The 24,609-nt window shown below is 45.4% G+C and overlaps 1 protein-coding gene across 1 annotated transcript in view; it reads left to right on the top strand.

The window, feature by feature from the left end:
* SHCBP1L (SHC binding and spindle associated 1 like) overlaps positions 1–23,101 on the top strand; it is a 127,870-nt gene extending 104,769 nt beyond the window's left edge. The window contains exons 9-10 of the mRNA XM_069737744.1: positions 7,282–7,407; positions 21,067–23,101. Coding sequence (XP_069593845.1) covers positions 7,282–7,407; positions 21,067–21,315 — 375 coding nt within the window. The 3' untranslated portion in view covers positions 21,316–23,101. The remainder of the gene's footprint in view (positions 1–7,281; positions 7,408–21,066) is intronic.
* The last annotated feature ends 1,508 nt before the right edge of the window (positions 23,102–24,609 follow it).

The raw sequence follows: 24,609 nt of genomic DNA, 5'->3' as shown, positions 1-24,609 counted from the left end.
AAAGAAGGTGACATAGTATCACTCTGCACAGTAACAGGACCTCCCCCCATTTAAAACAGTATACTCAAAAAATAAAATAAATACATCACTGCAATAATAATATCCCTTAATTAGCCCCTATGGTAAATATTCGCCATCCTAGCCCCCGTGTGTCTCATTGCAGGCTCCAGCCATATGTTCTCCCATCCTGCCCTCATGAGTATCCATTCTGCCCCATATGATCTCCCCATCCTGCCCCATCTGTCTCCATCGTATCCATCCTGCCCCCTCTGCGTCCAGCACACTCTGCCCCCTCTGCGTCCAGCACACTCTGCCCCCTCTGCGTCCAGCACACTCTGCCCCCTCTGCGTCCAGCACACTCTGCCCCCTCTGCGTCCAGCACACTCTGCCCCCTCTGCGTCCAGCACACTCTGCCCCCTCTGCGTCCAGCACACTCTGCCCCCTCTGCGTCCAGCACACTCTGCCCCCTCTGCGTCCAGCACACTCTGCGTCCAGCACACTCTGCCCCAGCGTTCTTCCCTGGGCCCCCGGATCGCCGCTCTCAAGAAAAAAAAAAAAAAAAGTTATTCTTACCTGCCGCGGTTGGCCTTTCTCTATATCATGGCCTGGTACCAGCTCGTATGCCTGTGTAAATAATTATCTATATTCCGGGAATTATTTGCCCTGGCTCTGTTAAGTCTCCCTCCATGGACCTTTGTAGTCAATTTTTTGACTGTATGGGCACATTTGGTGAGAGATGTAGTCGCCGTCGTCGGGGGGAGTTTGCCTCTCTAAATACTATTCTCTTAGGGGTGGCTCCATGCTCTCCACGCTCCATTGCAAGCGGCAGCTTCCACTCCCGTCCCAGGGCTGGTGTGGGACAAGGACCTGCCGTGACATCACGGTCGGTCATGTGACCGCGACGTCATCATAGGTCCTGCTCACACCAGCCCTGGGACGGGACCGCAAGCTGCCGCTTGCAATGGAGCGTGGAGAGGAGCGAGAAAGACGGCGGATGGTAAGTATAGCAGGACTTCAATGGGCTATAGGTGAGTATATGTTTTTTTTTTTTTAGTCTCTATACTACGTGGCTCTGTGCTGGGCATTATACTACGTGGCTGGGCAATATACTCCGTGACTGGGCAATATACTCCGTGACTGGGCAATATACTACGTGGCTGGGCAATATATTGTACTACATGGGCTGTGCTATATACTATGTGGCTGGGCAATACGTGACTGGGCAATATACTACATTTCAAAAACCTGACCGGCACATCCAAACATAGACTAAGTGTGAACAGGTGCTGAACCTAGAGTCGCCAACTCGTATATAGTGGCTGGGCAATATACTAAGTCGCTGAGCAATATACTACGTGGCTGGTCAATATACTATGTGGGCTGTGCAATATACTACGTGGACATGCATATTCTAGAATACCCGATGCGTTCGAATCGGGCCACCATCTAATATATTATATATATATATATATATATATATACACAGTGGGGCAAAAAAGTATTTAGTCAGTCAGCAATAGTGCAAGTTCCACCACTTAAAAAGATGAGAGGCGTCTGTAATTTACATCATAGGTAGACCTCAACTATGGAAGACAAACTGAGAAAAAAAAAATCCAGAAAATCACATTGTCTGTTTTTTTAACATTTTATTTGCATATTATGGTGGAAAATAAGTATTTGGTCAGAAACAAACAATCAAGATTTCTGGCTCTCACAGACCTGTAACTTCTTCTTTAAGAGTCTCCTCTTTCCTCCACTCATTACCTGTAGTAATGGCACCTGTTTAAACTTGTTATCAGTATAAAAAGACACCTGTGCACACCCTCAAACAGTCTGACTCCAAACTCCACTATGGTGAAGACCAAAGAGCTGTCAAAGGACACCAGAGACAAAATTGTAGCCCTGCACCAGGCTGGGAAGACTGAATCTGCAATAGCCAACCAGCTTGGAGTGAAGAAGTCAACAGTGGGAGCAATAATTAGAAAATGGAAGACATACAAGACCACTGATAATCTCCCTCGATCTGGGGCTCCACACAAAATCCCACCCCGTGGGGTCAGAATGATCACAAGAACGGTGAGCAAAAATCCCAGAACCACACGGGGGGACCTAGTGAATGAACTGCAGAGAGCTGGGACCAATGTAACAAGGCCTACCATAAGTAACACACCACGCCACCATGAACTCAGATCCTGCAGTGCCAGACGTGTCCCACTGCTTAAGCCAGTACATGTCCGGGCCCGTCTGAAGTTTGCCAGAGAGCATTTGGATGATCCAGAGGAGTTTTGGGAGAATGTCCTATGGTCTGATGAAACCAAACTGGAACTGTTTGGTAGAAACACAACTTGTGGTGTTTGGAGGAAAAAGAATACTGAGTTGCATCCATCAAACACCATACCTACTGTAAAGCATGGTGGTGGAAACATCATGCTTTGGGGCTGTTTCTCTGCAAAGGGGCCAGGACGACTGATCCGGGTACATGAAAGAATGAATGGGGCCATGTATCGTGAGATTTTGAGTGCAAACCTCCTTCCATCAGCAAGGGCATTGAAGATGAAACGTGGCTGGGTCTTTCAACATGACAATGATCCAAAGCACACCGCCAGGGCAACGAAGGATTGGCTTCGTAAGAAGCATTTCAAGGTCCTGGAGTGGCCTAGCCAGTCTCCAGATCTCAACCCTATAGAAAACTTTTGGAGGGAGTTGAAAGTCCGTGTTGCCAAGCGAAAAGCAAAAAACATCACTGCTCTAGAGGAGATCTGCATGGAGGAATGGGCCAACATACCAACAACAGTGTGTGGCAACCTTGTGAAGACTTACAGAAAACGTACGACCTCTGTCATTGCCAACAAAGGATATATTACAAAGTATTGAGATGAAATTTTGTTTCTGACCAAATACTTATTTTCCACCATAATATGCAAATAAAATGTTAAAAAAACAGACAATGTGATTTTCTGGATTTTTTTTTCTCAGTTTGTCTCCCATAGTTGAGGTCTACCTATGATGTAAATTACAGACGCCTCTCATCTTTTTAAGTGGTGGAACTTGCACTATTGCTGACTGACTAAATACTTTTTTGCCCCACTGTATATACACACACACACGTGCATACGGAGTGACACTGATTTATCTATACATGAATTGATATGAATTAAAGTGCATAGTGCAACTGTAAACAGCCATACTGATTTGAAAAGATCTCACAAGAATACAGACAACTGTGTCATAGCCAAAAATAAAAAAGTGATTAAGGCTGTATCCAAGTCATGTTAAAGTGAATATAAGCACAGAATAAAGTAAGAAGGTGAAATACCTATAAAGTGCAACGTGCAAAAAGTTCCAGCTCCCGCGTCCTCTCACGCTGACAGCGCCGTTTCACCCAATGCTTCCTCAATGGGGGCGACAGTTGTCATTATTCTTGTGAGATCTTTTCAATTCAGTATGGCTGTTTACAGTTGCACTATGCACTTTATGATTAATCTATACTTGAATTGATATGAATTAGTGTCACTTCATATGCACATACAGTACAGACCAAAAGTTTGGACACACCTCATTTAAAGATTTTTCTGTATTTTAATGACTATAAAAATTGTACATTTACACTGAAGGCATCAGAACTATGAATTAACACATGTGGAATTATATACTTAAAAAGTGTGAGACAACTGAAATTATGTCTTATATTTATACATAAAATGGAGGTGGCTACTTTGAAGAACCTAGAATATAATAAATAAATCATGCTTTCCCCTGTACCCGAAGTCCGCTGCCTCGGAGTAACCTTCGACTCTGCCCTGTCCTTCAAACCACACATCCAAGCTCTTACCACCTCCTGTCGCGTCCAGCTCAAAAATATCTCCAGGATCCGTCCTTTCCTCAACCCCCAATCTACTAAAATGCTTGTGCACGCCCTCATCATTTCCCGCCTTGACTACTGCAACATCCTTTTCTGTGGCCTCCCTGCTAACACCCTTGCACCTCTCCAGTCCATCCTTAACTCTGCTGCCCGACTAATCCATCTCTCTCCTCGCTACTCCTCCGCTTCCCCCCTCTGCAAATCTCTTCACTGGCTCCCATTCCCTCAGCGTATCCAGTTCAAATTGCTAATACTGACCTACAAAGCCATCCACAACCTGTCTCCTCCATATACAGTGGGGCAAAAAAGTATTTAGTCAGTCAGCAATAGTGCAAGTTCCACCACTTAAAAAGATGAGAGGCGTCTGTAATTTACATCATAGGTAGGCCTCAACTATGGGAGACAAACTGAGAAAAAAAAATCCAGAAAATCACATTGTCTGTTTTTTTATCATTTTTTTTGCATATTATGGTGGAAAATAAGTATTTGGTCAGAAACAAACAATCAAGATTTCTGGCTCTCACAGACCTGTAACTTCTTCTTTAAGAGTCTCCTCTTTCCTCCACTCATTACCTGTAGTAATGGCACCTGTTTAAACTTGTTATCAGTATAAAAAGACACCTGTGCACACCCTCAAACAGTCTGACTCCAAACTCCACTATGGTGAAGACCAAAGAGCTGTCAAAGGACACCAGAAACAAAAATGTAGCCCTGCACCAGGCTGGGAAGACTGAATCTGCAATAGCCAACCAGCTTGGAGTGAAGAAATCAACAGTGGGAGCAATAATTAGAAAATGGAAGACATACAAGACCACTGATAATCTCCCTCAATCTGGGGCTCCACGCAAAATCTCACCCCGTGGGGTCAGAATGATCACAAGAACGGTGAGCAAAAGTCCCAGAACCACGCGGGGGGACCTAGTGAATGAACTGCAGAGAGCTGGGACCAATGTCATAAGGCCTACCATAAGTAACACACTACGCCACCATGGACTAAGATCTTGCAGTGCCAGACGTGTCCCACTGCTTAAGCCAGTACATGTCCGGGCCCGTCTGAAGCTTGCTAGAGAGCATTTGGATGATCCAGAGGAGTTTTGGGAGAATGTCCTATGGTCTGATGAAACCAAACTGGAACTGTTTGGTAGAAACACAACTTGTCGTGTTTGGAGGAAAAAGAATACTGAGTTGCATCCATCAAACACCATACCTACTGTAAAGCATGGTGGTGGAAACATCATGCTTTGGGGCTGTTTCTCTGCAAAGGGGCCAGGACGACTGATCCGGGTACATGAAAGAATGAATGGGGCCATGTATCGTGAGATTTTGAGTGCAAACCTCCTTCCATCAGCAACGGCATTGAAGATGAAACGTGGCTGGGTCTTTCAACATGACAATGATCCAAAGCACACCGCCAGGGCAACGAAGGAGTGGCTTCGTAAGAAGCATTTCAAGGTCCTGGAGTGGCCTAGCCAGTCTCCAGATCTCAACCCTATAGAAAACCTTTGGAGGGAGTTGAAAGTCCGTGTTGCCAAGCGAAAAGCCAAAAACATCACTGCTCTAGAGGAGATCTGCATGGAGGAATGGGCCAACATACCAACAACAGTGTGTGGCAACCTTGTGAAGACTTACAGAAAATGTTTGACCTCTGTCATTGCCAACAAAGGATATATTACAAAGTATTGAGATGAAATTTTGTTTCTGACCAATTACTTATTTTCCACCATAATATGCAAATAAAATGTTAAAAAAACAGACAATGTGATTTTCTGGATTTTTTTTTCTCAGTTTGTCTCCCATAGTTGAGGTCTACCTATGATGTAAATTACAGACGCCTCTCATCTTTTTAAGTGGTGGAACTTGCACTATTTCTGACTGACTAAATACTTTTTTGCCCCACTGTATCTCTGAACTAATCTCTCGATATCTTCCCTCACGTGACCTCCGGTCCTCCCAAGACCTCCTTCTCTCCTCCACACTTATTCGCTCCTCATCCAATCGCCTCCAAGACTTCTCCCGAATATCCCCCATCCTCTGGAACTCTCTGCCCCAACACGTCCGACTATCAACCACAGTCGGATCCTTCAGACGGAACCTGAAAACTCATCTCTTCAGGAAAGCCTACAGCCTGCACTGACACCGATGCTGCCTCATCACCAACGAAGCTACCGCCTCACCAACACCGGAGCTACCGCCTCACCAACACCGGAGCTACCGCCTCACCAACACCGGAGCTCCTGCAACCCTCAACCTACTGTCTCCTTCCCCATAATCCTGTAGAATGTAAGCCCGCAAGGGCAGGGTCCTCGCCCCTCTGTATCAGTCCGTCATTGTTAGTTTGTTTACTGTATGTGATATTTGTAACTTGTATGTAACCCCTTCTCATGTACAGCACCATGGAATCAATGGTGCTATATAAATAAATAATAATAATAATAATAATAAAGATGTATTTTATATTATATTTCTGCATTTTACCGTTTTTTCCTCTAAATTGGCTTTGAGGATGTGCATATAAATTTCTGAGCAGACATTTTTTGCTTGAGTTATATAAGACTGTTAATCAATCTATATATCTATGCATTCTATGTGTATATATCTATCTATTCTAACCTGTCATCTCATTTCACTGTATGCGGCAGATGAACTGCCGGCTTTTCAAATGACATCGGTGTGTAAAAATTGGACAGCACTCGCATGGTCCGAGTGCTGTGCAATTTTATTTATTTTCTCACACCCTTAGGCTTGCATTGGCAAGTCTCGGTGCCAATCGCAGCCTGCTATGATTTTACACGCAAATCCCTGAAATTTTTCACAGCCTTATTTCCCATTGCCAGGGAATAAATGCCCTTAGGGTATGTGCACACGCTGCGGATCTGCAGCAGTTTTCCATGCGTTTACAGTACCATGTAAACCTATGGAAAACAAAATCCACAGTGCACATGCTGCGGAAAAAAACAGGCTGAAACGTAGCATTGTTTATTCCGCAGTATGTCAATTTTTTGTGCGGATTACGCAGCGGTTTACACCTGCTCCATAATAGGAATCTGCAGGTGTAAAACCGCATGTGAAATCCGCAAAAAAAAAAAAGCGGTAATTCCGCAGGTAATCTGCAGTGCGGTTTACCTGCGGATTTACCAAAATTAGTCAGGAAAAATCTGCAGGACTTTCCGCAACATGTGCACGTAGCCTTAGCAGTCGCTGTTTTAATGCGTATCAGCGGATGCTAGGGGGTTAAAGGAAAAAAAAAGTTTAATAAAACAACATAACTGGGCACAGTATATCATTATAAATGTATATTTGCTTTAATTTGTGGAATCTGGGCAGTTAGCTTGTTTAATTTTTTTTTTTGTAAATCAACCATTTTTTAGAAAAATAAATATCCCTGAATTGTACAAAAATCTTTAAAACTTTATTTTTAGGGTGCAGGTATTGAATTGACCCCAGGAAGTGGTGCCATACTTGATGGAAATAAAATTCACAGATGTAATAATTTTAAGTGTACAGATGGCTTGGCAAGCACCCAAGGAGGTGGGATTAAGATAAAGGTAAGATTGCATAGTTTGGAAGCTAGAACCCTCTATGGTAATAGTATATAATCAAGCAAATATAGAGGATAAAATAGAACATTTAATTAAAAAAAAAGATTCGATTTCAAACAATATAGAAGTAAAATTGTGAATAGCAGCCACAAAGGTAGTTGGGCACAATTACCTAGATGTATTATGGTTGCTGTGGACAAATCAGGCCCTTCAGGTTTAGAAGGGTCAAAAAACACACGTTCCCCACTTTAACCCCTTCATGACCCAGCCTATTTTGACCTTAATGACCTGGCCGTTTTTTGCAATTCTGACCAGTGTCCCTTTATGAGGTAATAACTCAGGAACGCTTCAACGGATCCTAGCGGTTCTGAGATTGTTTTTTCGTGACATATTGGGCTTCATGTTGGTGGTAAATTTAAGTCAATAAATTCTGCGTTTATTTGTGATAAAAATGGAAATTTGGCGAAAATTTTTAAAATTTCGCAATTTTCACATTTTGAATTTTTATTCTGTTAAACCAGAGAGTTATGTGACACAAAATAGTTAATAAATAACATTTCCCACACGTCTACTTTGCATCAGCACAATTTTGGAAACAAAATTTTTTTTTGTTAGGAAGTTATAAGGGTTAAAATTTGACCAGCGATTTCTCATATTTACAATGAAATTTACAAAACCATTTTTTTAGGGACCACCTCACATTTGAAGTCAGTTTGAGGGGTCTATATGGCTGAAAATACCCAAAAGTGACACCATTCTAAAAACTGCACCACTCAAGGTGCATAAAACCACATTCAAGAACTTTATTAACCCTTCAGGTGCTTCACAGCAGCAGAAGCAACATGGAAGGAAAAAATGAACATTTAACTTTTTAGTCACAAAAATGATCTGTTAGCAACAATTTTTTTATTTTCCCAATGGTAAAAGGAGAAACTGAACCCACGAAAGTTATTGTCCAATTTGTCCTGAGTACGCTGATACCTCATATGTGGGGGTAAACCACTGTTTGGGCGCACGGCAGGGCTTGGAAGGGAAGGAGCGCCATTTGACTTTTTGAATGAAAAATTATCTCCATCGTTAGCGGACACCATGTCACGTTTGGAGAGACCCTGTGTGCCTAAACATTGGAGCTTCCCCACAAGTGACCCCATTTTGGAAACTGGACCCCCCAAGGAACTTATATAGATGCCTAGTGAGCACTTTAAACCCTCAGGTGCTTAACAAATTGATCCGTAAAAATGAAAAAGTACTTTTTTTTTTCACAAAAAATTTATTTTCGCCTCAATTTTTTCATTTTCACATGGGCAATAGGATAAAATGGATCCTAAAATTTGTTGGGCAATTTCTCCCGAGTACGCCGATACCTCATATGTGTGGGTAAACCACTGTTTGGGCACACGGCAGGGCTCGGAAGGGAAGGCGTGCCATTTGACTTTTTGAATGGAAAATTAGCTCCAATTGTTAGCGAACACCATGTCGCGTTTGGAGAGCCCCTGTGTGCCTAAACATCGGAGCTCCCCCACAAATGACCCCATTTTGGAAACTAGACCTCCCAAGGAACTTATCTAAATGCATATTGAGCACTTTAAACCCCCAGGTGCTTCACAGAAGTTTATAACGCAGAGCCATGAAAAAAAAAAAAAAATTTTTCTTTCCTCAAAAATGATTTTTTAGCCTGGAATTTCTTATTTTGCCAAAGGTAATAGGAGAAATTGGACCACAATTGTTGTTGTCCAGTTTGCCCTGAGTACGCAGATACCCCATATGTGGGGGTAAACCACTGTTTTGGCGCACGTCGGGGCTCGGAAGGGAGGGAGCACCATTTGACTTTTTGAATACAAGATTGGCTGGAATCAATGGTGGCGCCATGTTGCATTTGGAGACCCCTGATGTGCCTAAACAGTGGAAACCCCTCAATTCTACCTCCAACACTAACCCCAACACACCCCTAACCCTAATCACAGCCCTAACCCCAACACACCCGTAACCCTAATCACACCCCTAACCACAACCCTAACCACAACCCTAAGGCTATGTGCCCACGTTGCGGATTCGTGTGAGATTTTTCAGCACCATTTTTGAAAAATCCGCGGGTAAAAGGCACTGCGTTTTACCTGCGGATTTTCAGTGTTTTTTGTGCGGATTTCACCCGCGGATTCCTATTGAGGAACAGGTGTAAAACGATGCAGAATCCGCACAAAGAATTGACATGCTGCGGAAAATACAACGCAGCGTTTCCGCGTGGTATTTTCCGCACCATGGGCACAGCAGATTTGGTTTTCCATAGGTTTACATGGTACTGTAAACTTGATGGAACACTGCTGCGGATCCGCAGCCAAATCCGCACCGTGTGCACATACCTTTAGAATTATGCTATGTGCACACGCTGCAGAAAACGCTGCGGATTCGCAGCAGTTTCCCATGAGTGTACATTTCAATGTAAACCTATGGGAAACAAAAATCGCTGTACACATGCTGCAGAAAAACTGCATGGAAACGCAGCGGTTTACATTACGCAGCATGTCACTTCTTTCTGCGGATTCCGCAGCGGTTTTACAACTGCTCCAATAGAAAATCGCAGTTGTTAAACCACAGTGAAATGCGCAGAAAAACCGCGATAAATCCGCAGCGGTTTAGCACTGCGGAGTTATCAAATCCGCTGCGGAAAAATCTGCAGAGGACCAGAATTCATGTGCACATACTGAAACCCTAACCCCAACGTTCTTACCCCAACCTTAGTGGAAAAAAAATTATTTATTTTATTATTTTCCCTACCTATGGGGGTGACAAAGGAGGGGGTCATTTACTATTTTTTTTTATTTTGATCACTGGGATATGTTTTATCACAGTGATCAAAATGCACATTGGAACAAATCTGCCGGCCGATTCGGCAGGCGCACTGCGCATGCACCCGCCATTTTGGAAGATGGTGGCGCCCATGGAGAAGATGGACGGACCGCGGAAGGCTCGGTAAGTATTATGGTGTGTGGGGGGGAGCACAGAGGGGTGGATCAGAGCATGGGGGTGGTGGATCGGAGCACGGGGGGGGTGGTGGATCGGAGCACGGGGGGGTGGATCGGAGCACGGTGGGTGGATTGGAGCACGGGGGTGGATCGGAGCACGGGGGGGGGGGGGGGGGGGGAGGTGGATCGGAGCGGGGTAAATATCGGGTTACTAAGCATGGCCCTGCACTTAGTAACCCGATGTTTACCCTGGTTACCCAGGGACTTCGGCATCGTTGAAGACCGTTTCAACGATGCTGAAGTCTTTTCCCGGATCGTTGGTCGCTGGGAGAGAGCTGTCTGTGTGACAGCTCCCCAGCGACCACACGACGACATACCAACGATCATGGCCAGGTCGTATCGCTGGTCGTGATCGTTGGTAAATCGTTTAGTGTAACGGTACCTTAATTCTGCGGGCTGAAGCAAGCGCCACCAGTAGGGATGTTTTTAGTGATATAAGTTTTTCTGAGACGGAATGTAATTGCTCAAAAGGGCTCTGTTAGCGCATTTAACACCATATTTAAATTCCATGGAGGGGCCCTACATGTAGGGGCCAATTTTGCTCTACTACAGGCCTTAATAAACCTCGAGACCCATCTATTCCCCGCTTCCTAAGGTCCCCTTTATCGCCCGCCCCACAAAATAACAGAGTGGAGGAAAGACAAAGAAAACCAGACATTAGTCTGCTGTACTTTCTCGAAGCTCACTCACCACTCAGATGCTTTATACACTGTGTGCAGAATTATTAGGCAAGTTGTATTTTGATCACATGATACTTTTTATACATGTTGTCCTACTCCAAGTTGTTCAGGCTTGAGAGCCAACTACCAATTAAGTAAATCAGGTAATGTGTATCTCTGTAATGAGGAGGGGTGTTGTCTGATGACATCAAAACCCTATATAAAGTGTGCTTAATTATTAGGCAACTTCCTTTCCTTTGGCAAAATGGGTCAGAAGAGAGATTTGACGGGCTCTGAAAAGTCCAAAATTGTGAGATGTCTTGCAGAGGGATGAGCAGTCTTGAAATTGCCAAACGTTTGAAGCGTGATCACCGAACAATCAAGCATTTCATGGCAAATAGCCAACAGGGTCGCAAGAAGCGTGTTGGGCAAAAAAGGCGCATAATAACTGCCCATGAATTGAGGAAAATCAAGCGTGAAGCTGCCAAGATGCCATTTGCCACCAGTTTTGCCATATTTCAGAGCTGCAACATTACTGGAGTATCAAAAAGCACAAGGTGTGCGATACTCAGTGACATGGCCACGGTAAGGAAGGCTGAAAAACGACTACCTTTGAACAAGAAACATAAGATAAAACGTCAAGACTGGGCCAAGAAATATCTTAAGACTGACTTTTCAAAGGTTTTATGGACTGATGAAATGAGAGTGACTCTTGATGGGCCAGAGGCTGGATCAGTAAAGGGCAGAGAGCTTCACTCCGACTGAGATGCCAGCAAGGTGGAGGTGGGGTACTGGTATGGGTTGGTATAATCAAAGATGAACTTGTGGGACCTTTTCGGGTTGAGGATGGAGTGAAGCTCAACTTCCAGACCTACTCCCAAGTTTCTGGAAGACAACTTCTTCAAGCAGTGGTACAGGAAGAAGTCGGTATCGTTAAAGAAAAACATGATTTTCATGCAGGACAATGCTCCATCACATGCCTTCAACTACTCCACAGCGTGGCTGGCCAGTAAAGGTCTCAAAGAAGAAAAAAATAATGACATGGCCCCCTCATTCACCTGATCTGAACCCCATAGAGAACCTGTGGTTCCTCACAAAATGTGAGATCTACAGGGAGGGAAAACAGTACACCTCTCAGAACAGTGTCTGGGAGGCTGCTGCACGCAATGTTGATCGTAAACAGATCAAGCAACTGACAAAATCTATGGATGGAAGGCTGTTGAGTGTCATCAAAGAAAGGTGGCTATATTGGTCACTAATTTTTGGGGGTTTTGTTTTTGCATGTCAGAAGTGTTTATTTCAAAATTTTGTGCAGTTATATTGGTTTACCTGGTGAAAATAAACAAGTGAGATGGGAATATATTTGGTTTTTATTAAGTTGCCTAATAATTCTGCACTGTAATAGTTACCTGCACAAACAGATATCCTCCTAAGATAGCCAAATCTAAAGAAAAAAAAAAAAATACACCAACTTCAAAAAATATTAAGCCTTGATATTTATGAGTGTTTTGGGTTGATTGAGAACATTTATTGATCAATAATAAAAAATAATTCTCTAAAATACAACTTGCCTAATAATTCTGCGCACAGTGTACAGGTACAGGATTCGGAGGCTGGATGACATCGGAAAGATCTCCTTTGGAGACTGCAGACTCCTCCATCCTGGCACTGACGGCTGTCCGCTGTACCCCGTGCGCTGCCCGACGAGACTGCTGGGTGCCTGCTTCCTTCTCTCATGGGGACGTGACCGGTGTCTTTTTTCCCGGCTGCCGGGGCAACTCCTGTTGCTCCTGATGGCTTAGGCTGCTCAGACAACTCCATCCCGAATCCACCCCTCTGCCTGCCAGCTGTCCCCTTTCAAAGTCACATGGGACCACCAGCTGGCACACATAGCCTCTGGTACCACCCTTTCCGGAAGCCATCCATCCTCATCGATTACAGTATGTGCTACTGACCCCACGCGTCATCCGGCTGCGACTTCCAGTGTGCTCTCAGTCCTGGCCTGCTCTCGCCGACTGAGGAAGCCCTGCCACCCCTGACAGGTGTGTCGGTTCCTATTCACCTGGCCCGCCGATGCATCCGGGCAGCATGGACCACACACCAGCGCTACCGGTACCTCGTGATGGCCGCAGCAGACCAATGTCTGCCAAAACCCTGACCGTCCCCAGGCATCCTCTTCAATCTTCACCGCCGTTCAACCAACTGATGCGAAGAGAGCTGCCCTTTTTTATCTTGCCAAGCTCTGCCGTTCGCCCCAAACAGTGGTTTTCTCCCTCATATGGAGTATTGACCTGCTCAGGCGAAATTACACAACAAATTTTGGGGTCCATTTTTTCCTGTTCTCCTGAAACTGGATATGAATTTTTTTTTTTTTTTTAAATTCTTGTGAGTTAATAGACTTCTTGAATGTGGTTTTGAGCACCTAGAGGGGTGCAGTTTTTAGAATGGTGTCACTTTTGGATATCTATCATATAGACCCTTCAAAGTGACTTAAAATGTGATGTGGTCCCTAACAAAATAATTTTGTAAATTTTGCTGGAAAAATTAAAAATCGCTGGTCCTTATAACTTCCTAACAAAAAAAAAAAAGAGAGGGATTTTTGGTACTCACCTTAAAATCTCTTTCTTGGAGCCTTCATTGGGGGACACAGGTAAACATGGATGTGTGCTGCTGTCGCTAGGAGGCGGACACTAGGCAAAAAAGGAAAATCGCCCCTCCTCAGCAGTATACACCCACCGACAGGCCCAAAGCAACTCAGTTGGTGGTAAAGCAGTAGGAGAAGCAACCAAAAGCTCAACATATGTACCGACCCAAAACCACGTAAGCCCAACACCGGTACAAACATTCAAGGAGGGTGATGTGTCCCCCAATGTCGGCTCCCAGAAAGATTTTACGGTCAGTACCAAAAATCCCTCTGTATAGCTTCATTGGGGGACACAGGTAACCATGGGATATCCAAAAGCAGTCCCAAGGGTGGGAGATAGAAAAAAAATATGTAGAGAAAAATGGACTTAGGTCGGCCGGTGCGAAACCGCCACCTGCTGTACCTTCCTACCCTGGCCTGCATCAGCTGAAGCGTGGGTATTAACCTTGTAAAATCTCACAACGGTGTGAAAGGACGACCAGCTTGCAGCCTTGCAGATCTGCAAAGCTGAAGCCTGGTGATGAACAGCCCAGGAAGCCCTCACAGCCTGGGTGGTGTGAGCCAGCACTGCCGGAGGAGTGTCCTGAACACAGTACACCTCCAATATTGCCAAACGAAGCCAACGAGCAATAGTGGACTTAGACGCTGGGAGTCTCTTATGACCTTCAGAGATGACAAATAAGGAATTGGACCTTCTAAAAGAAGCAGTCCTAGAAAGATAGATTCAAATAGCTCTGACCAACCCAGCTTGTGGAGGGACTTTGCCAGGGGTTGAATCGGAGGACAAAGAAGGAAGGACAAATATCTTCATTGATGTGAAAAGCAGAAACTACCTTTGGAAGAAAGGAAGGAACGGGTCAGAGAACTACCTTGTCCTGATGCAGGATCAGGAACGGAGAACAAGACAATGCTTCTAGCTCGGAAACCCTCACGATAGATGTAATGGCAATTAGGAAGGCCACTTTCTATGACAGGAGAGAAAATGAGATATCTTGGATGGGCTCAAAGGGCGTGCGCTGAAGAGCGGCGAGAACAAGGTTTAGATCCCACTGTTCTATCGGAAGATGGTAGGGTGGTGTGAGGTGGGCAACACCCTGAAGAAAAGTCTTCACCTGGGAAAGGGAAGCCAGATCTCTCTGAAAAAGAATTGACAGAGTGGATATCTGAACTTTAAGGGTACTGAGCGATAGGCCTGAGTCGATCCCCGCTCAAAGAAAACCAAGGATGGAAGGAAGGAAAAAAGACATTGGAAACAAACGTTTCTCCTCATGCCACTGGAAGAAGGCCTTCCAGCATCTGTGGTAGGTGCGGGAGGATGCGGATTTTCTAACCCTAATCATGGTCTGGATGACTGAGAAAAACCAGCTTCCTTCAGGACTTCCTCTCAGAGACTGAGAACTCGGGTTGCCTTGTGAGAGAAGATCTGGACGGTCTGGAAGCCTCCAGGGAGCATCCATGAGCATGTTCACCAGTTCCACATACCAGGCCCGTATTAGCAAATCTGGAGCTATCAGGATTACGGGAACCCCTTCTGCCTTTATTTTTTTTATGACCCTCGGAATCAAGGAAAGAGGTGGAAAAAGATAAGGCAGCTGCAACTGGGACCATGGCCTCACTAGAGCATCGCAACCAATGGCCAGCAGCGGATCCCGGGACCTTGCTATGAACTGAGGAACCATGTGGTTCAAGAGATAAGCCATCAGGTCGACGTCCGGAGTGCCCCATCTTTGGCATATTTGGTTGAAGGTGGCAGGATTAAGAGACCACTCGCCTGATGCGAGACCCTGACTACTCAGAAAAATCGGCTGCTCAATCTTCCACCCCCGCATTTGTGAACAGTTGATATGGCAGGGACATGACGTTCTGCCCATCACAGAATCTGTCACCTCTGTCATAACCTGTTTGCTGCGAGTCCTGCCTTGCTAATTTATGAAAGCCACGGCCGTGGCATTGTCCGACTGAATGCAGACCAGATTGCCTGCGAGCAGGGACTGCCAGCAGAGAGGAGCAAGAAAGAGGCAGCCAGAAGATATTTGCCGGAGTGAGCAATCTGATCTGCCAACTCTGCCATCTCCTCCGGAGAAGTAGCCGCTAAGATGCCCTGGCGTAGTATTTTGGCCCAGGCAGAAATGGGCTTAGGCACCCAGGTGGAGGCGAAGCTGGGGCAGAGGGAGGCACCAGTCGCTTCAAAGGCCGATTTGGCCAAAGACTCGATCTGCCTGTCGGTAGCATCTTTAAGAGATGCATCATCTGGTAGAGACAACTGTTTGAGGACAGACAAGAAACCGGCAGGTCCACCGTAGGGGACTCTTCCCATTTGCTGACAAGATCTGGGCTAAAGGGATACAGGATGTCTAGCTGTTTCCTTCACGGGAAACGCTTTTCAGGATGTTCCCAGTGTTTAGCTAAAGTCGCTTCAAACTCTTTGATTGGGAAAAGTCTGAGGACGTTTTATCCGTTTGAAGGAAACGGAGTGCTCTTGTGCGGGAACCTCATACTCTTTTAGTTTGAGTTTGGGTAATAGCCTTATTTTGGCTATCTACCATGTCTTGCATCTCGTCCGACCCAAATGCTGCCTCTGAGTTGGTATGGAGAGAGGGGGGCATCCTGGAAGATGCAGAGGGTCCCTGGAAACTAGATGAGGAGCTAGGGAAAGCCCACTTCCTAGACCCTTTACCCGATCTGTCCCTGTAAAGGTCATGGTCAGGTGCGTGCGAATCACCCTGGGAGGCGTTCGGAGCACTGGAGGCAGCAGATAGATGTGGAAGACGTTCCATCCCAGGGGTTGGGGTGCTCCTGTGGGGCCATGTTAGAAGGACTGCAGGCAGAAAGGGGACGGCTGACCTGAGGACCACTTTAATTTACAGCTGGCGCAGGCGTAATGAATCACAGTGGGCTTAGAAGGAAAATGAGAAACCCCTGCAGGGCTGGACATAGGTCGAGCCTAGGCATACTGCTGAAGAGAACTAAATATATATAGGGGGAGAAAGGCGAGGAAAGGGATGGGGCAGAGCCTACCAGATACCAGCGATGGATCAGCAGATGACCTAGGATAGCAGTGTTCTCGAGTCTGATGCCAAACGCAGGAGGCCGGTAAAGCAGCGTCGCAGTCAGAAGGCGCGAACTGTCGGGGCAGGAGATGTAAAATGGCCTCCGGGACGCTGTGGAGCGGTAGGCATGGCTTATGTGGCTGTCGGTAAAACCGAAAGGAAAGATCCAATTGGCTGACGCGCTGGAGGCGAGGCCAGCCCTGAGGATCTGCCGGCCGGCAAAAAGAGAAAGCGCCCTTGCCATTGAAGGATGCGCAAGAGGCGTGGCCAGACCGGAGCTGCGGCGCTAATAGAAGATAAATAGTGCCAAGAGCCGCACGCGAAGCAGGGGGGAAAGCCTTCCTATGGGACCCGAAAGAGCGAGAAATTCAAGAGCTCGGACGGGAGAGACAGGGAAGGGGCACTGGTCAAGCAGAAAAAAATGGCTGCTGCTGAAGAGGGTGGCCAGTCCCGGAGAAGGGCGCAAAATAAAAGGGGTCTGCATGCGCGACACTGCCAGGGTAGGAGACAAGGAGCCGCTGCTGCTGGGGGCAACCTGTCCCTGTTAAGGGACCGAAATGAGGACGGGTCCCGTCTGTTGGGGGGAAACATATCTACCTGCAGGTGAGTCCACGATTCTTCTTTACAGAGGAGGATCACATCAGGAGCCCTCGGATGGGAGAGGGTCACTGGCATTGGGGATCCTCCTTCCCGCAGTCTCCAGAAGACTGCATCAACCCCTTACTAGAAGGGTGGAGGATACCCCTGGTGACCACCGTCTTCCTCTCAGCCCTCTCCGAGGAGAGGGGTGAGGGGAGAAGGCAAGAACTAGCCACCAGGAATCACCCTGAAACACCCGTAGAGGTGACAGGGGACAAAGTCCTGTCTGCGGGTCCGAGAGTGGGCGATGTGGATGACACCATACTGCTCTCTCGGTTGCATACATGTAGGAAAACAGGGTGAGACATTACACCCTGTTAGCCTAGAACGATGAATCTGAAAGACAAAGGGAAAAATATTATTACACACAAAACAGGGAACCTGCAAAGGAAAAAAAACTGCAGATCTGGGATCAGATCCAGGTCCGCCTCCTACAGACACTAAGCTAAAACTAAGTTGCCTTGTGCCTGTTGGTGGGTGTATACCGTGGATGAGGAGCTATTTTCCTTTTTTGCCTAGTGTGAGCCTCCTGATGATGATGTTCGTCCTTCGTTTTCGAAGATGACCATGACTTCAGGGTTGGAAGATAATTAGTAGTTATGGGTCCGGAGGTGACTGATGAGTCCAATCCGGGCCCTGAAGGTTCGCCCACATACTTGACATAAGGAAGCAGATGTGGTCAGTACACCAGATTCTACTTGTGCCTTGCGTACAGTGCACTTTCTTTTTGCGTCAAAGATCTTCCTATCTTCAGCTGCACGTGCTCCTGAGGTGATCCTGCCCTGCCAACCTGGACGATCCAGGGCAAGCTCTTTCCATTCATTGGTGTTGACTTCCAGGTTTTTGAGAGACACCTTAAGGCAGTCTTTATAGTGCTTCTTCTGCCCCCCAACTGCTCGCTTTCCTTGGCATAGTTCTCCGTACAGCAGTTGTTTCGGTAGTCGGCTGTCAGGCATTCTGACCACATGTCCAGCCCACCTGGCTTGGACTTTCAGCAGGAGAGTGTAAACGCTGCAGAGCCCAGTTTGTTCCAGAATTGCCGTGTCCGGGACATTGTCTTGCCACCTGATGTGGAGGAGTGTGCGGAGGCAACTCATGTGAAAATGATTAAGCTGTTTATCATGCCGGCTGTACACTGTCCAGGTCTCACTAGCATAGAGAAGTGTGGTGAGGACCACCACGCAGTAGACCTTCAGCTTGGTGGTAAGGCTGAGTCCCCTTTGTTCCCAGACGTTCTTACGCAGTCTCCCGAAGGCGGCACTGGCTTTGGCGATTCTGTTATTAACCTCAGCGTCTATGGTTACTTCACAGGAAAGTGTGCTGCCTAAGTAGGTGAAGTTATCGACTGCTTTGAGGTTTTGCTCCTTCACTGTGATACGTGGCTCCTTGTACAGTTTTCCTGGAACCGGTTGATACATGACTTCGGTTTTTCTAATGTTGATCTCGAGACCAAAACTGTCGCACGCTTGCGAAAAACAGTCCATTTCGTGCTGCATCTGCTGTTCCGTGCTAGCGTTAAATGCACAGTCATCAGCAAATAATAATTCATGGATAACAGTCTCATGCACGACGCTGCCAGGGTAACCACCTTCAGGCGTTTTGGGTTGAATAGCTTGCCATCAGTCCTGTACCTAACCTGGATTCCATCTTCACAGTTGTTAAAGGAATCACTTAACATTGCAGAGAACAGCATACTGAATAGGGTTGGAGCAAGCACACAGCCTTGTTTTACGCCGTTTGTTACTGGGAAAGCCTCAGATACGTCTCCATCGTTCAGAACCTTCACCATCATGCCATCATGGAACTGCCGGATGACTGAGATGAACTTGCTCGGGCAGCCGAATTTTGCCATGATCTTCCACAGGCCGTCTCTACTGACTGTCGAAAGCCTTGGTCAAATCAACAAAAGTTACATAAAGGTCACGGTGTTGCTTCTGGCACTTTTCCTGAAGTTGATGTGCTGAAAAAGTGTGAGCCTCCTAGCGACAGCAGCATACACCCATGGTTACCTGTGTCCCCAATGAAGCGATAAATTGTACTGATGTAAAGTAGACATATGAGAAATGTTATTTATTAACTATTTTGTCTGACATATCTCTGATCTAAGGGCATGAAAAGTCGAAGTTGGAAATTATCGCCAAATTTCCTTTTTTCCCCACAAATAAATGCAAGTCATACCGAAGAAACTTTACAACTATCATGAAGTACAAGATATAAACAGAAAACAATCTCAGAATCACCCGATCCATTGAAGCGTTCCAGAGTTATTACCTCAAAGTGACAGTGGTCAGAATTTAAAAAATTGGCCCTGTGAAGGATTACCCCTTCCTCCCACGTCACCAATCCGTGACGTCACTACCCAGGCCCAGCTCTCCAGCGCCCCCTTTGTCTCTCAGGTCAGTAAAGGAACTGCACCTAGAGCAAATGGCCGCCGGGGAGACTGCTCTGTTACCCACACTGGGTATTCTAAGATTCGCAATCAGAGTAAAAGGATCAGCCCAAAATTACTTTATGATTTAATTGCCTTAAGGGCGCACTAGGTAATTACAAGAAATATACAATCAAACTATATCAAGAGTTACAGTCAGAGTACAATATAACAATCACAATACAAGGCTTAAAGGTATAAAGCTGGAGGTCAATTTACCAGGTTGAAGGTCACTTGTGGAAGCCGGGGGGGCGCAGCATTCCGCAGGTCCAAAACTTAGTTGCCGGGCAGCCCCCAGAAAGCATGTGCTTGCTCCCCTCTGGCTGGCATACCCCGTTCCTTAAGATATCATCATCATCTTCTTCTGTGGAGTGAGACACTCCCAGTGACCTCAGCTCTTCTTAAACCTGGCTGAGCCCCCCGCCTGCAGCTGGGTGGGCTTAGCAATCTCCACCCCCTCTGCCTCCCTGCAAGATTTATTCCAATATCTAATAAATGGGATAACTTCTCTCAGGATGATCGGATCAGCACGCGGGCAGTACCAGCACCTGTGGTTTGTTCTGCCGGTCGTACTGGGATCAAACCTGGACCCATTCGGTCCCTGTGGGAGGCTGATCCCTATATCTCGGGTTTCAGACCTCCCACCGCCACGGGAGTCGCACTGTTAGATGCACAATTTCTTTAGGGCGAGGAGAATATTTTTATGAGCCAGTACCTCGGACGATGCGTCCATAATTCACAATTCCATGTTGGAGACGGTTCAACTGGGCTGCCATAATAGATGTGTATCCAGTGGCCACTTGGCATGCGTGTTTTAATTAAGCCCCCAAGCATTTCCAAGCCCCCTGCTGGCGTGGTTTCCTCACTGAGCTCAGCCCATTACCATACTAATAGGAACTTTATTCATTAGAAAAGGTGGGGGCCAGGAGCACTCCTCTCTGCAGACCTGTGACCAGGAGACAAAATGGAGTCACGCCAATCTCTGTTAGAATGCCCGTCCAAAGATGGCGGCTGTTCCCTCATCACAGGCCCGGTCAATAACGTGCAAACAACCCTCGGTGATAAAGGGGTTAATTAAATTAGTGATGTGTGTTGAAGAATGCCATACCAATGTGTAAAAGCATTTACTTGTAAACATAACCTTACTGAAAAAAACAGTTTAAGGAAGCTGCATAACACTTCTATAGCTCAACTGACTAGCTTCTTATACTTTTCCTTATAGGTTATTCCTGCACCTGTAGTGATGCTGAGCAATAACCACATATGCAACAACAGCGGATACGGTATTACAATTGTGCAGCCCAAAAGCAAGATGGTTAATAAACAGAATTTTAATATGGAAGATGCAGCAGCTGGAGACAAGAGGGAAGAAGACGTTCTGACAACTGCCATAGAAAGTCTCCGCCTCAATATTGAAAGAAACAGAGTAGAAGAAAACTCTCTGGGAAATGTTGGGATAGTCTTGACATAGAAGCACTTAGAGAAATGCTGGGACGGAGAAGGGGGTGACATTATTGCTAATATGAGTTTAAATCTGATACACAAGGCTTGGTGTTAGAAATCAGTTATGCGGGCATGTCTCTGCTTTATGTTGTTAATGGTTTGATTCATTTTCAGACATTTCGTTCAATCCATAGGAAATTGACATTTTCAGTTAGCTAAAAACCTATGCATTTTCAGTTATTAACAGTTTGTTAGATAGCTAAATTACAAACATTTCAACATGAAGTAGACCACATTAAGTGTATTGTTATTTATTAGGGGCACGTGCACTGTTTTGTGCGAGCCACATATTTAAAGTTGGTAATTTTACAATTTGCGGTTTTATTAATATAAGTGTGTTGTCTAGAAGTTGGCATTTCACAGGAAGCTTTAGGTTTGTTAACGGTTAGGTGTATTCACACATCGCTGAGGTGTTACAGAAAGTTATGTGCCTAAATACGTTGTGGTGATCTAAATGTGATGCTTTAGAGACAAACAAATGGATTTGTGTAAGCCACATTCAGATGAGACAGTTTCACATAAGGTTTGATCACACAAAATGAAATAAAGTGACCTAGACCTTGGTACTCATAAGAACCAACAAGTACCCTCTTTTTCTATAGACATACTCTGTTTTTATAAGAATTATCTTCTAATAAAATTGTTGGTTTTTATGAGTACCATGGTCTAGGTCACGTTATTTCATTTTGTGTGATCAAACCTAACAGTAGTTGTTATGGTACCAAGTCCCCCAGTTGGGAAGGACATTGATAGTTAATTATTGAGCGAATTATTGTGAATATATTCAGATGAGACAGTAGCAGAAATGTCTACAATATATCTTCCACATGTTAAAAAACCACTTAAAGAGGTTACACAAGATCTGAACTATACGTCATGTTTTTGGCATTAGGTATTTAAAATAAATTTTATGAAAACAGGAGTTACTATATAATGATACCAGTAAGTGGTGGTTCATTAGTTTTGTAGTTGAAAAGTTAAATAGGACAGTCTATTTTACCAGTTTTGACTACGTGCACACTTCTTTTTCAGACTGATTCAGCCCAGAACATGCCTGCAAAAGCGCCCCATAAAATGAACATAACGTGCAGCAATGTCAAAACGACAGTCTGTCTTAATTCACATCTTTGAACTACTTCAAGGCTTAGAAACCCTGAAGTGGATAAAAGTAGTAACATGTTCATTCTTCAGGCAGCTTTTCCTCTGAACCTGCCCACTCTTACTCTACGCCGCCACAGGACTAAAAAGCAAAACTGCGGACTGTTTTCTTAACAGCCTTCGCCTGGGAAAACTCTGTTGCATCGGCAACTATAAAGACTCTATGTGCACATGTGCGTTTTAGGGATTTCTGAATGTTCTTGTAGGTATAAACTCATATTAAGCTCCAGTCACATGGCAGTATGGATTCATAGACAAGCCCTTATGAAAAAATACCAAATTACACTGCAGAATATCCATGTTACTCTCAAGGAGGTACATTTGAGATGTTTAATACCGCCACTTTGAACAATTCGTTACCATGGGAAACTAATTCACTTGGTTTTTTTTCCCAAAGGGACACTTTAAAATGAGAAATGTAATCTGGTATGAAGTACAATGGTTGCCCATTACGACAGCTTTTATTTACACCAGTTTTGACATATTTCCTCTGTGTGAGCACTTTTTTTTGGGAGTCTAAATCGCTTCAGGGATTGTGTACACCTCTGTACGGTTTACAAATATTAAAATAAACAATATACATATTACATGCATCTGACCCTTGATGAAAGTGTAGTAGTCATTGATCACCAGCACACCTTTATATTAGTCTCCCTTTGGCAACATGCACATTCTACTATATACTATATTAGGAATCTATCAATTGGCTGCTGTGGGAAAGAGTTATCACAGGTTACTACTTGGACAACTTCTTGCATACTGCTCACTTGGCCCCCATAAAATAATAAAGCCTATACTTACCTCTCACGCTGGCGCAGTTTCCACAGTGTTGGCACTATCCCGTGCCGTTGTTGACATGTGATGCGCGCAACCAATCAGTGCTGGCTTCACTGTCCCCGCCTCCAATTGAAATGAGCAGTAAGAAGAAGTCCAAGATCAGTTGTAGCCCAGACTTCCTCTTCATGTTTGATTTGTCCAAAGGTGGCGACAGTGACATCGGCGCTGATTGGGCACCGGCATCACAACTGCACGGGAGCGCCCTGGGAGAGCAAGTGCCGACACAGAGGGAACAGCACTGGCATGGGAGGAGAGTATGAACTTTATTATTTTATGGGGGCCAAACATTTTGATCAAGATGAGGTTGTCCTAGTACTTGACAACCCCTTTAAATTTGTAAAGCTTTGAGGATATCAGCCCAATATGCAGGAAATAAAAGCACAACATTAAGGCTGTGTGCCCACGTTGCATTTTGTATGCGTTTCCGCCGCAGTGTAAAGGCTTAAAAAACGCATTCCCATGCAATCCTATGGGATTCCGCAGTTGCTGTGCCCATGTTGCGGATTGTCCAGCTGCGGAATCGCGTAGCGGTAAAATCCGCAGCATGTTAATTATTTCTGTGGAATCGCGCCGCCATAGGATTGCATTGAAACGCTCACTTTACGCATGTGGCTTATGCCCACCATGCGTAAAGTGAGCGCTTCATGTGCGGATGGTACCCAGGGTCTGGAGGAGAGGAGACTCTCCTCCATGCCTTGCCCATCATATTTATTCCTGTAAAAAAAAAAAATTAAAATAAAAAATAGGGATATACTTACCCTCTGATGGCCCCCGCGGTGCACGCAGCGGCTTTCGTTCCCAGGGATGCAGTGTGCGAATCACCTGAGATGACATCGCGGTCATGCGACCGTGACATCACAAAGGTCCTTCGCGCAAAGCATCCCTGGGAACGGAAGTTACCGGGAGCGCCGCTGAGGAGATCGGGGGCCGTCAGAAGGCGAGAATAACCATATTTTTTTTTTATTATTTTTAACATTCTATTCTATCTTTTACTACTAATGCTGCATAGGCAGCATCAATAGTAAAATTTGGTCACACTTGTCAAGCACTATGCTTGATAAGTGTGACCAACCTGTCAATCACTTTTCCAAGTGATGCTTCAAATCGCTTGGAAAAGCGCAAGCATTCTGCAAGCTAAAAACGCTTGTGTTTTGCAGGAAAACATGCGAATTCTGCATGTGTTTTACACGCGGCAGGGAGTTGCGGAAATGCTGCGGACATTTCCGCAACGTGGGCACATAGCCCGCAAAAAAACACTGCGGAAACG

Source organism: Ranitomeya imitator, chromosome 8 (assembly GCF_032444005.1).
Source record: "Ranitomeya imitator isolate aRanImi1 chromosome 8, aRanImi1.pri, whole genome shotgun sequence".
Taxonomy (NCBI): domain Eukaryota; kingdom Metazoa; phylum Chordata; class Amphibia; order Anura; family Dendrobatidae; genus Ranitomeya; species Ranitomeya imitator.
The sequence above is the reverse complement of the archived record's forward strand: the minus strand, read 5'-3'. Positions and strand labels throughout refer to the sequence as shown.